A 13,114-nucleotide genomic window follows, 5' to 3' on the forward strand; every position below is an offset into this window, starting at 1 on the left:
TGGAAACAGGGCAGCGAGGTTTGGTTGTTACCAGAACGATTTAGAGCAGATTACTATTTACCTGTGAATAATCAGACCTTCATACAAACTAGCTATGCTGATATCTTGACGCACAATCGAACTAGCTGCTATATGCTGCCAAATGTTGCCAAATGCTGCCAGCACGCCAACAAGCGAGCCACTCTGGGCGGCTGAAGGGGCATGCAGGAGTTTACCGCATGCTAGTGTACACGGGGCATAACTCTTTCTTCAGTGCTTTACACTGAAATAATTGCTCTCTTTGCTTTACACTGAAATAATTGCTCTCTTTTATGTTCAGTGCTTTGGTGAACTATTAATGCACCGTAGGACTGTTTGACATTTTAGTTAAAGGAAGGTTGCTTGAATTTGTTTATTTATTATTGTTTGAACTGTATTGGTTTTGTGTGGGACTATTGACATTTGGCCAAGAAGATTTTTGGACATTTTAAGGCCTTTGTTTGTCTATGAACACACCCACACACACACATTCATACCCCCCTCACTCCTCCACTGGGAGGTAATACAGAATATTGAAAATTCTCTAAAGGTTTATGACTGGGTTCTTTCATGTCAATTGTTTCTATGAAGTTGCCTTTTGAATTGCTCTGCCATTATTATTGTATGAGTTATTATTGGTTGGGTTACGTCCTGTGCTGTAACGTATGTTTTATATGGTGTGTCTTAGCCAGTGGAGAGAAAGGATATCTGGCAAACAGGCTACCCTCTAGGTAGGCCGTCTCTTCTGCTGATGTGTGTGTGTCTGGTAGCAGTCCTCTTTCTATCCTCTTCTTTTCCTTAATACCTGCCTGCCGCCCGAATAAATATCTGTACCCCTCTCTAACAATACCGCTACAATGTTTATCGACGAATAACAATGAAAAGAAAGGGTAAAAGGTAATTTAAAAAGTGCTTCCTGGTGCAAAATTATACAGAAAAATATTTGTTACAGTTCGAGGCAGGGCATGCATCTATAAAATGAGATTAAGTCAATGATGAGCTAATGCTCTTCCAATCTCGTCAACCACTAATCACATTTTAATGACTGTACAATAATCCGAATGACAAAAATCGCAAAAGCAATGAACTCATCCCCCCAAAAAATTACACAGCGATTTTATTTTTTGGGGTACAAAAATAGTAATATACTGCAGTGCATTTATCATGACATTGGTCTCCATTTAAATCAATGCATATAGAAAGACGTATAGTCCCAGAATTGTTTTCTCATAAAAATACTTATTTACCAATGAATCCTCATGTCTACAAAAGGAAAGGAAAGCGTTGGGGTCAACATCAACTGTCCATGTTAGGGTTAGTTGTGGTCAACATCAACTGTCCATGTTAGGGTTGCGTTGTGGTCAACATCAACTGTCCATGTTAGGGTTGCGTTGGGGTCAATATCAACTGTCCATGTTAGGGTTGCGTTGTGGTCAGCTGCGACTGTCCACTGGGTCCAGAGAGAAGATGGTGCCCTCCAGGGTTAGTCCCATATTGAACCCCTCCTTCAGAAACACACACAACAAATAAATGAACATACAGGTCAGTGATCCAACCAGAGACTACAGAAGTCTAGAGCAGTGTGTCCTATATAATGATGAATAACACTGTAATTACGGGGCAGTTTCCCAGACACAATCTCAATTGAGATTCTCAATAAACCTTGCTTTTCAATTCAGGACTATACTTCATCTATATTATGACAAAATCAAAATGATGGCTAATTGATAGGAAATTAGCAGGGCTAGCACCAGCAGGCTGGTAGCAAACATGGTAGGCTACAATCATACTGTATGTATGACAGTTGGCCTGTATGTACATCATAGATTTTCGTGAGTGATGCAAACATTCAAACAGAGGCAGACCTCAGTGAAAATGTGAATGCATTTTTAATGGAAAAAAAGATGTGATGGGCATTGTGGATTGTGAAGCATCCAGATGCATACATATAGGTGAGAGTAAACTAACCGTCGCTGACGCTGCACAGTGAAGAGAGAGAGGGAGAGAATAAGATTATATACTGTAGGTTAGAGTAGGTTATAATCTAGTTAGATTATAATATGTAGCTAGATTAACTGTAGGTTCATTATCTAGTTAGATTATATACTTAATATATGCTATTAAGGGATGGTAGTAAGATCAACTATAAATTCGTCATCACTGTTCTGAGAGACTCCTACTACTGATGACCAGAGAAACAAAGGCTGTGCCCCATTCTAAAAGGCAGAATCCATGTCGATTGGATCCCAGCCAGAGTATACAGTATTTGATCTAAATCAGCATAATGGTAGAGTGCTCTATATTTGTTCAAAGGCAATGCTATTATTTACACCATTGACTGAGCACATAATATGCCTGTGTACTTTGACGTTATAAGTAATATGCCTCTTATTAACGTAAATATATGAGCATTACAAAGCCTAGCTCAAGAAACACTGCTGTTCCTACAGTGAATGTACACACCTGCATTTCATCCAGCTTAGATTGGACGTCAGGAGGAAAGGCTGTTGTGTTGCAGACGAACGGATCAAAAGACTCCGCCCCAAAAATATCTGTTCCTGATGGAGGGGAGAGATGGAAGGATGAGGGAGCGAGAGAAGACAGGAGTTGAATCAGCATACTGTATGTGTGCAATTGTTAATTGAGCAACTTGTATGTAATTGCATAAATACCAATACAGCAGTTTATCAATCAATTTCATTACGACATAATGTAAAAAGGAGTGTAGTGCAGCAGAGTAGTCACCTCTCTCTTTCAGGGAAACATGTGGAGGAGGTGGAGGAGGGGAAAAGGAGGGAGGAGGAGGAGGAGAGGACCCATTGATGGCAGGTTTCCTTGCCATAGGAGACCCTGAGGAGAATGGAACCATGTCGAAAACGTCCGTGGGGGGAGGTCTGGATATGGTGCTCCATGCCTGAGGGGAGAGAACAACGAAATACAAAGATGCTGAATGTTATACTAAGGCTACAGTTATAAAACCAACACCAAACACACGCAGAGAGAGACCGAGAGAGAGAGACAGAGAGAGAGAGACAGAGAGACAAAGACAAAGAGTTACAGATAAAGCGAGGGAAAGAGAGACATAGACCTACGTACTACACTTTCTAAAAATAAGGGCGCTTCTGTGATTCTATATAACCTTTGTATATGAAGTGAGCCATAGAACCCTTTTGCTTCTATATAGCACAATTTCTTCTAGCAGTGTACTGTAGTAAGGAAAAGCAAAAAGAGAGAGAGGTAGTTATTTACTCGCGGGCGAGGTAAGCAGCATCCATTATGCAGCGGTAGCCTGGGCTGGGCAGGTTTAGTGGGTGGAGGGGTTAGTAGACCAGCGGAGATGCTGGAGTCTGGAGAGCTGGCTGGGGTTAGAGCCACAGAGGACATCTCTAGAAAGGAAAGGGCGTTCAGGCTGACACTGTCACCCCAGAACATAGACGAGGGACTCGGCAGCATGTGGGCCTCATTAGAAGAGTTCAAATGCAAAAGCTGAGGAGAAATCAGCCAGAGAAAGAAGAAACAGGGGTAGAGATTTGTTATCACTGATGTCAGAAAGTAAGGTAAGCTATTGTTAAGGCGGACATTTCTAGGGCTTAGTGTGAGACAGAAACAGAACAAGCATGGAGACTGTTGGATTAGTAGCTAATCCTCCAATTTACCGGCGAGCCTTGACAATCTGCCATGTGATCCTCTAGATCTTGAAGTCGATCTTTCAACTTGGAATTTTCAGTTTCCAGTTCCAGAATCTAAAGTCAACAAACACAAGTCAAGAGCATGATCGAAGAGGTCACATTTTGTCATGCATTTTTCATGCACTAGTTATCTCAGGATGTGGCACTACATTCCCCATGATTCAATAGTGCACTGTGGGGCTCTGATCTAAAGTAGTACACTGTAAAAGGAACGCAGACTTACTCTTTTCTGCAGACTGATGATCTGTTTCCTCACCTCCACGTCTTTCCCGCCAGACTCCAGGAACTTCCTGTATGCCAGGTCAAAGGCTCGACCAATGCTGAAGGTGATCTCCTCTGCCTGCAATCCAGTGCATCATGGGTATCCTTAAACATCTAGTGAATGTACCCTTTGACGTGTTGCACATATATAACATAGTACACAGTTTTCGGGGACCCTTTTTCGCTCTTGACCGCTATTTTCAGAACTACTAGCTTAAAGGTATACAAAACCTCTAACATCTCTTTAAACCTGAAACAACTAGTTAGGATAAATTCATTAGTGCTACCAAACCACAGTGACCTCATACTATGGACTAACGTTTGATACATTTACATCTAAGGTTCATATAAGGTTATTATAACCTCTAAAGAATCCATATAAAACAAATGAAATACACAAACACTAAATTATATTTTCTTTCTTACACATTTTTCACTGTCGAACACATAACATATGTGTTTTTTGGTCTCTGGCTCTGTGCAGATGAAGGTGAATATCCTCTTGTCTGTTTTGTCGTCCGCGCAGAAGGATATCCTATGAAGCTGACAGTTGTGCTGCACATCCTAAAATGAATGAAGATAAATGAGCTATATCTAATGCTACTAATAAAGAAAAACATTAAGACAAAGACAGGGACAGCTTTAGTAAGGGCTGACTGCTTGGTGAGTTTATTCTTTACAAATGACCCAAAGGTTCTGGCCTATTATAAGGACCTTAGTTGAACGTCTTCACAGTGGACTTACTCTGGTCTTGGGGTCTAATAATTTCACTCCGTAGATGGATACCTGCAGCTCCACCTTCGGTGTTTTGTGTCCCTCTGACTTCTTGATATGCCTTTGGAACTGCAGGATTGAAACGTCAAACAGTACGTTATGAAATTGACAAATCTAAGGTCTTATAAAAATCATAGAATTGTTTGAGTACTGTGGGAATGTCTTAGGAACATACCTTTAGCTTTCTCACAGCCACCCTTACGACATCTGTGCCTTTTGGTTGGTCAACCTCTGTTACTCCAAGGAACTGCAACAGGATAAAACGGCACATCATTTTCTGTCCAGCAGATGGTGCTCTTCACCTCTGTGAGCTCAACGCAGACGGAAGTTTAATTAGAAGATCCTACCTTGACATTGTACGCTATGTAATTCTTGGCCAAAGCCTCAGGGGGTGTCATCCCTCCAGATTTATCTGAAACAAACAACAAATGAATTAAGGTTAAAACCATACATAAATGTATTGAAATTTGACACAGAAAAAAAAGTAACATATTTGTTTCAGTTTTAAACATGCTTTGCCATCCAAGCCTTAAAAAAGATACAGGATTAGAACAGCTCTGCACCGGGTTCCTCTCCCCCAGAAAGTGTCTGCAGCATCTACAAGCTACATAATTAGATAAACAAAGTGATGGTACAACAAACAATAAATTATATAAATATAGGTAACATTGACAATCGAAACCCAATGATGCATTTGCTGTGATTCTGTTAATCTTCATTAAAGCACCAACAAGAAGAGGAACTAGTATCTTGTATCAGGAGTTATCAACATGTCATCAATGATTAGTCCTATCTCTATGTTAACCTTCACATAACAGGTAAGCATAAACATAGCCATTTTTAGCATTGGCATTAGACCAGTGGCCCCACTGAGTTGAGTTCCCATCTCAAAGGCCATTGCTCCCCATGTGCTCAAGTCTTCCTTCCATATTCCATACAGAACCATGGGGATTACTGAAAGGTCACCCAGAGAGAGAATACAGATTTTACCTCCATGTAGAGGGATACATCAGGTAGTATTTATTTATTTTTATTTTTTTTGGGGGGGGGGGGGTAGATCAGCATTAATAGTGCAGATAGATTGTAACTTCTATCAATGTAATTGTCTGCATCACTTCCAATCCCCCATATGTTTTTTTTCTCTCGCATACATACACATATATACATACACATATATACACATATACATAAACACACACACATATACACACACACACACACACACATATATATATATATAAATATATACACACATATACATGCATACATACATACATACACATACAGTTGAAGTCGGAAGTTTACATACACCTTAGCCAAATACAGTTAAACTCAGTTTTTCACAATTCCTGACATTTAATCCTAGTAAAACTTCCCTGTTTTAGGTCAGTTAGGATCACCACTTTATTTTAAGAATGTGAAATGTCAGAATAATAGTAGAGAGAATGATTTATTTCAGCTTTTATTTCTTTCATCACAGTCCAGTGGGTCAGAAGTTTACATACACTCAATTAGTATTTGGTAGCATTGCCTTTAAATTGTTTAACTTGGGTCAAACGTTTCGGGTAGCCTTCCACAAGCTTCCCACGATAAGTTGGGTGAAATTTGGCCCATTCCTTCTGACAGAGCTGGTGTAATTGAGTCAGGTTTGTAGGCCTCCTTGCTCGCACACGCTTTTTTAGTTCTGCCCACAGATTTTCTATAGGATTGAGGTCAGGGCTTTGTGATGGCCACTCCAGTACCTTGACTTTGTTGTCCTTAAGCCATTTTGCCACAACTTTGGAAGTATGCTTGGGGTCACTGTCCATTTGGAAGACCCATTTGCGACCAAGCTTTAACTTCCTGACTGATGTCTTGAGATGTTGCTTCAATATATCCACATAATTTTCCTTCCTCATGATGCCATCTATTTTGTGAAGTGCACTAGTCCCTCCTGCAGCAAAGCACCCCTACAGCATGATGATGCCACCCCCGTGCTTCACGGTTGGAATGGTGTTCTTCGGCTTGAAAGCAGCCCCCTTTTTCCTCCAAACATAACTCTGGTCATTATGGCCAAACAGTTCTATTTTTGTTTCATCAGACCAGAGTACATTTCTCCAAAAAGTAAGATCTTTGTCCCCATGTACAGTTGCAAACCGTAGTCTAGCTTTTTTATGGCGGTTTTGGAGCAGTGGTTTCTTCCTTGCTGAGCGGCCTTTCAGGTTATGTCGATATAGGACTCGTTTTACTGTGGATATAGATACTTCTGTACCTTTTTCCTCCAGCATCTTCACAAGATCCTTTGCTGTTGTTCTGGGATTGATTTGCACTTTTTGAACCAAAGTACGTTCATCTCTAGGAGACAGAACGCGTCTCCTTCCTGAGCGGTATGACGGCTGCGTAGTCCCATGGTGTTTATACTTGCATACTATTGTTTGTACAGATGAAAGTGGTACCTTCATGCATTTGGAAATTGCTCACAAGGATGAACCAGACTTGTGGAGGTCTACAATTCTATTTCTGAGGTCTTGGCTGATTTCTTTAGATTTTCCCATGATGTCCATATAGGAGGGATACATCAGGTAGTATTAGTGTAACCTCCATATAGGAGGGACACATCAGGTAGTATTAGTGTAACCTCCATATAGAGGGATACATCAGGTAGTATTAGTGTAACCTCCATATAGAGGGACACATCAGGTAGTATTAGTGTAACCTCCATATAGAGGGATACATCAGGTAGTATTAGTGTAACCTCCATATAGAGGGATACATCAGGTAGTATTAGTGTAACCTCCATATAGAGGGATACATCAGGTAGTATTAGTGTAACCTCCATATAGAGGGACACATCAGGTAGTATTAGTGTAACCTCCATATAGAGGGATACATCAGGTAGTATTAGTGTAACCTCCATATAGAGGGAGACATCAGGTAGTATTAGTGTAACCTCCATATAGAGGGATACATCAGGTAGTATTAGTGTAACCTCCATATAGAGGGACACATCAGGTAGTATTAGTGTAACCTCCATATAGAGGGATACATCAGGTAGTATTAGTGTAACCTCCATATAGAGGGATACATCAGGTAGTATTAGTGTAACCTCCATATAGAGGGACACATCAGGTAGTATTAGTGTAACCTCCATATAGAGGGACACATCAGGTAGTATTAGTGTAACCTCCATATAGAGGGACACATCAGGTAGTATTAGTGTAACCTCCATATAGAGGGACACATCAGGTAGTATTAGTGTAACCTCCATATAGAGGGACACATCAGGTAGTATTAGTGTAACCTCCATATAGAGGGACACATCAGGTAGTATTAGTGTAACCTCCATATAGAGGGACACATCAGGTAGTATTAGTGTAACCTCCATATAGAGGGACACATCAGGTAGTATTAGTGTAACCTCCATATAGAGGGAGACATCAGGTAGTATTAGTGTAACCTCCATATAGGAGGGACACATCAGGTAGTATTAGTGTAACCTCCATATAGAGGGATACATCAGGTAGTATTAGTGTAACCTCCATATAGAGGGACACATCAGGTAGTATTAGTGTAACCTCCATATAGAGGGATACATCAGGTAGTATTAGTGTAACCTCCATATAGAGGGATACATCAGGTAGTATTAGTGTAACCTCCATATAGAGGGATACATCAGGTAGTATTAGTGTAACCTCCATATAGAGGGACACATCAGGTAGTATTAGTGTAACCTCCATATAGAGGGATACATCAGGTAGTATTAGTGTAACCTCCATATAGAGGGAGACATCAGGTAGTATTAGTGTAACCTCCATATAGAGGGATACATCAGGTAGTATTAGTGTAACCTCCATATAGAGGGACACATCAGGTAGTATTAGTGTAACCTCCATATAGAGGGATACATCAGGTAGTATTAGTGTAACCTCCATATAGAGGGATACATCAGGTAGTATTAGTGTAACCTCCATATAGAGGGACACATCAGGTAGTATTAGTGTAACCTCCATATAGAGGGACACATCAGGTAGTATTAGTGTAACCTCCATATAGAGGGACACATCAGGTAGTATTAGTGTAACCTCCATATAGAGGGACACATCAGGTAGTATTAGTGTAACCTCCATATAGAGGGACACATCAGGTAGTATTAGTGTAACCTCCATATAGAGGGACACATCAGGTAGTATTAGTGTAACCTCCATATAGAGGGACACATCAGGTAGTATTAGTGTAACCTCCATATAGAGGGACACATCAGGTAGTATTAGTGTAACCTCCATATAGAGGGAGACATCAGGTAGTATTAGTGTAACCTCCATATAGAGGGATACATCAGGTAGTATTAGTGTAACCTCCATATAGAGGGATACATCAGGTAGTATTAGTGTAACCATATAGAGGGATACATCAGGTAGTATTAGTGTAACCTCCATATAGAGGGACACATCAGGTAGTATTAGTGTAACCTCCATATAGAGGGACACATCAGGTAGTATTAGTGTAACCTCCATATAGAGGGATACATCAGGTAGTATTTGTGTAACCTCCATATAGAGGGACACATCAGGTAGTATTAGTGTAACCTCCATATAGAGGGAGACATCAGGTAGTGTTAGTGTAACCTCCATATAGAGGGATGCATAAGGTAGTATTTGGGGGGGGGGGGGGGGGGTCTGGAAGTTGATCTGGAATGTTCATTAATGTAATGCAAATTAACATAATGGGGAAGCCAGAGAGTGGTGTTTGTGGTTCAGAGATAGAGAAAAGACGTCCAGTATGTGTGTTTCTGGAGGATAGCCCACAGCTCCATGGATCCTAACTATCTCACTTTGACACTGATAACACACACTAACTACCAGGTATGGATTGAACAGCCACTCCTAATGAATAGTTCTCAGAAAATACTATCTTTTTTTCATTCACCTTGATTAAATCACATTCAGTGCCAATGTGTCTCTACATTTTACGACCAACAGGAAAGGCTGTAAAGACACAGCGTCCCAAATGAGACCCTATTCCCTATATAGTGCACAACTTTTGACCAGGGCCTATAGTGGCATCAGATGGTCTACATGTAAATCCGTCTCTGAGATGTAGATAGGAGACATCACAAATGGAAAAAATGAACAATAAAAGAAAACAAAAGCGTGTAACATAAAATGAGACTGTGGGAGAGTAACAATGTGTCTGCTAACTAATCCTGGAAATACTGTCAACACAATGGGGGTGAGTACTAACTGGATGGATGGGTAGAGACTGCTTTATGATCCAGTACATACACATTTTTATGCATGTTTAAAAGCAGTAGCAGGAAAGTGAGGGGGCATTTGTAGAGTGGGGTTGACGCAACAGAATATAATGTTCCTCCCAGCATCCTAATGAAATATTCAGACCACCAAACCCAGCTACTGCTGCGTCTACTAAGTGAGATAAACTCTGGGCAGACGTTGGTGGTGTGGTAATTGTGGAGCATCGGAGGCCAGAGGCGGCGTATATAGGAAAGGGGGAAAGTCACTAGTCTGATAAAACATCAGGTCAGAGACACCTGTATCAGCCCACTGACAGATGTATCCAGCCATGCCTAGAGAGAGAGAGAGAGAGAGAGAGAGAGAGAGAGAGAGAGAGAGAGAGAGAGAGAGAGAGAGAGAGAGAGAGAGAGAGAGAGAGAGAGAGAGAGAGAGAGAGAGAGAGAGAGAGGTCGTGTCTAGACTTGACAGTTCATGCAGCTTTTGTATTCTGATCATGGAATTCCGAACACGTCAAGCGTCTACATTTAAACACGCGTTTTCTGGAGATTTGTGGGAGGAGTGCTGATGATGTCGCCCACTCTATGCGCTTTCGGTAGCCTGATTGCGTCCAGACTGAGGAGAAATCTGCACATAATGCATCCCTGGCCACCTCCTGAAGTGGTCAGACAGATCTGAACACAATCAGACCACAAAGCAATTTTTGTGCATTTAGACCCGTTTTTTCAAATGTGAGCTTCGTATTCTGATAGCAGAAGTCGCATGTAAGTGTCAAATGTAGGCACGACCAGAGAAAGAGAAAGAGATACTAATGAAGAGATGAGAGGATTGAGACATTTGTTCATCAGGAATGAAATTGTAGGTAGGTACAAATTGCCTCTACTTTATGTTCTGTGATTAACCCTTAAATTGCATAAAGAACTACAACATGAAATGTCTCCACCCGCTGGACACAGACCTAATTTCAACGTGAAATCAACCCCAAAAATTCAGACTGGATTTAGGTTAAAAGTTGGACAAAAAAAAATATGAAATTCCCTTACGTTGATTTCTTTTTGCAAAGGCAGTTTTCCACTTTGATTCAACGTCATCACATTGAATTTAATTTAAATGACGTTGAAACAACATTGATTCAACCAGGTCTTTCCCAGTGGTTAAGTACTTGAGGTCAACCTGACTTTAGGTCAACATACTTTCAAAAGACAGTGGCTGTGTAGGCATAGGAAACATGGTGCCCTTTCAGATGCACTCAATGAATACAGGGAGCTGTTACCTTTTCTCCTGTTGAAAGCTCGGTTCATACTGCGGTAGCTTCTATGGTGGTCCTGGGACTGGGGCTCTGCAGTGGATCAGGAGCCTGGAGCGAGAAAACACAACAACACAAAGTCAAGGTCAAGGACATTGAACAACTGATTGAGGGGCTGTGGGTTAGGGGACGGCTGGGGAGAGAGTGATCAGCGTCCCAAATAGCACCCTATTCCCTATATAGTGCACTACTTTCGACCAGAGCCCTATAGCCCCTGGTCAAAAGCAGTACACTACATCGGGAATAGGGGGCTATTTGGGACGCAACAGAGAGATCCATCTGTATTGTCTTGGCTAACTGGTGCAGTGAGAGATCAATGTGAAGCCAAATGACTGGAGACCGGAGCTAGATTGAGGTTTGGTATGGTGCTGGGTAAAGGAAACAGGAGCTAGACTGAGGTTTGGTATGGTGTTGGGAGGTAAAGGAAACATGGGGTGGAGACAGAGGAGAGGACTATTGTGATCTTCATTCACATGGATGCACCTAGTGGTAAACTACACACAAAAACACACAAACACACTATTGAGCAGATGGAATAATATATGCAATACATTTCTTTCAATATATTTCTGCTTCTACCAAAAACAAAATGTTCAGCCTTTAGAATGCATTCCTCTACAGGATTATCCGGATCAAATAATTCAAACCATGCTAAGCTTTAGCCAGCGCTTGACTTAAACAGTCATGCCTTAAACCCAGTCATCCCACAGGAAAACAACAATATCCCTTTGTTAACACAGTTACAATAATACACATGTTGCCTTGAGTAACACTAGTGAACAGTCTGCTTGTGGACGTAGCCTGTTCCACATCACCAGACCAGTTCATTTCAGTTCAAAAGATTAGGTCAGAGGTTTCTATAACCTTTCATGATTTCACTTCCCTATATGACAATGTCATGAGACGTGAACCAGTGAGGCTTGGTGATGACTAAGCTGAACTGTCTCTCACACCATGGACGTTACCATCAAAGTTACCAAAGGTACAACCAAGGCCACTATCGTGTTCAGTATAACTTCTTAGTGGAAAATCCCTATATCCTTCTAGCCATAAACTCTTTTGTAACTGGAATGTCTTCCTATATTCCTCACTAACTACAGCTTCTTAGCCTGATGGAGATAAAAGGCTAGAAGGCTGAAAATGCTGCAAGTAGCTTGAGTATTCTCAATGTACTGCCACATTCCTCACATCTTAGGACGGAGATTTCTGAGAGCTATGGCTGTAGGATCTTTATTTGAGCCAGTTTGCTACAGCAGGAAAATAATCCTGCAGCAACAGGAAATGTGAAGTATCATGTGGATCCTAATTAATGGACATTTTCTAGGGGTTGATGTAAAGGAAAATCAAAGTGGAAATGACAAAACTTCAGAAGCCTTTTTTAACCTCAAATACACTACAAGTTGAAAATGTCCTACAATGCAGGAAAGTTATCCTGCAACAGGGTGATCAAATGAACATCCTACATCTGTATGCAGTGAATACATTTCATAGTTCATATGGTTTCTCCTCCATCTTCTTAGACAGAGAAAAGTATTTCCTCCCTGAAACTAAAACTGTCACCAACCTCTGTGATATGACCGCATTCTTTTATTTAATTACACTTTTTTTTTTTTTCATGGCACAGATAAATAGACAGGTTTAACAACAATGTCTAATATATGTGTTATATTACTTATGTATAAGCAGCTTTCTTTTGGTCTTGTAGGGACATAATCTAACAGGGTCTGAGATGAAGAATTAAGGCCAACACAGTTGGAATCAAAATCACAACATGGACTTACGCTCCACAGGCTAGAATCAATGCATGGTCTAACAATGGACACAAAGGAGCCAAAACA

At 40.9% G+C, this 13,114-nt stretch overlaps 1 protein-coding gene across 1 annotated transcript in view; it reads right to left on the bottom strand.

Moving 5' to 3' along the window:
• Positions 1–1,034: 1,034 nt before the first annotated feature.
• Positions 1,035–13,114, bottom strand: part of LOC311109689 (PTB domain-containing engulfment adapter protein 1-like) — a 31,926-nt gene continuing 19,846 nt past the window's right edge. Inside the window, exons 2-11 of the mRNA XM_084152652.1 lie at positions 11,244–11,327; positions 5,090–5,154; positions 4,918–4,989; positions 4,713–4,811; positions 4,395–4,532; positions 3,931–4,047; positions 3,675–3,761; positions 2,764–2,932; positions 2,482–2,576; positions 1,035–1,523 (exon numbers count right to left, since the gene is read on the bottom strand). Coding sequence (XP_084008778.1) covers positions 1,452–1,523; positions 2,482–2,576; positions 2,764–2,932; positions 3,675–3,761; positions 3,931–4,047; positions 4,395–4,532; positions 4,713–4,811; positions 4,918–4,989; positions 5,090–5,154; positions 11,244–11,271 — 942 coding nt within the window. The 5' untranslated portion in view covers positions 11,272–11,327 and the 3' untranslated portion in view covers positions 1,035–1,451. The remainder of the gene's footprint in view (positions 1,524–2,481; positions 2,577–2,763; positions 2,933–3,674; positions 3,762–3,930; positions 4,048–4,394; positions 4,533–4,712; positions 4,812–4,917; positions 4,990–5,089; positions 5,155–11,243; positions 11,328–13,114) is intronic.

This window comes from Coregonus lavaretus, assembly GCF_964263955.1.
Source record: "Coregonus lavaretus genome assembly, chromosome: 35".
Taxonomy (NCBI): domain Eukaryota; kingdom Metazoa; phylum Chordata; class Actinopteri; order Salmoniformes; family Salmonidae; genus Coregonus; species Coregonus lavaretus.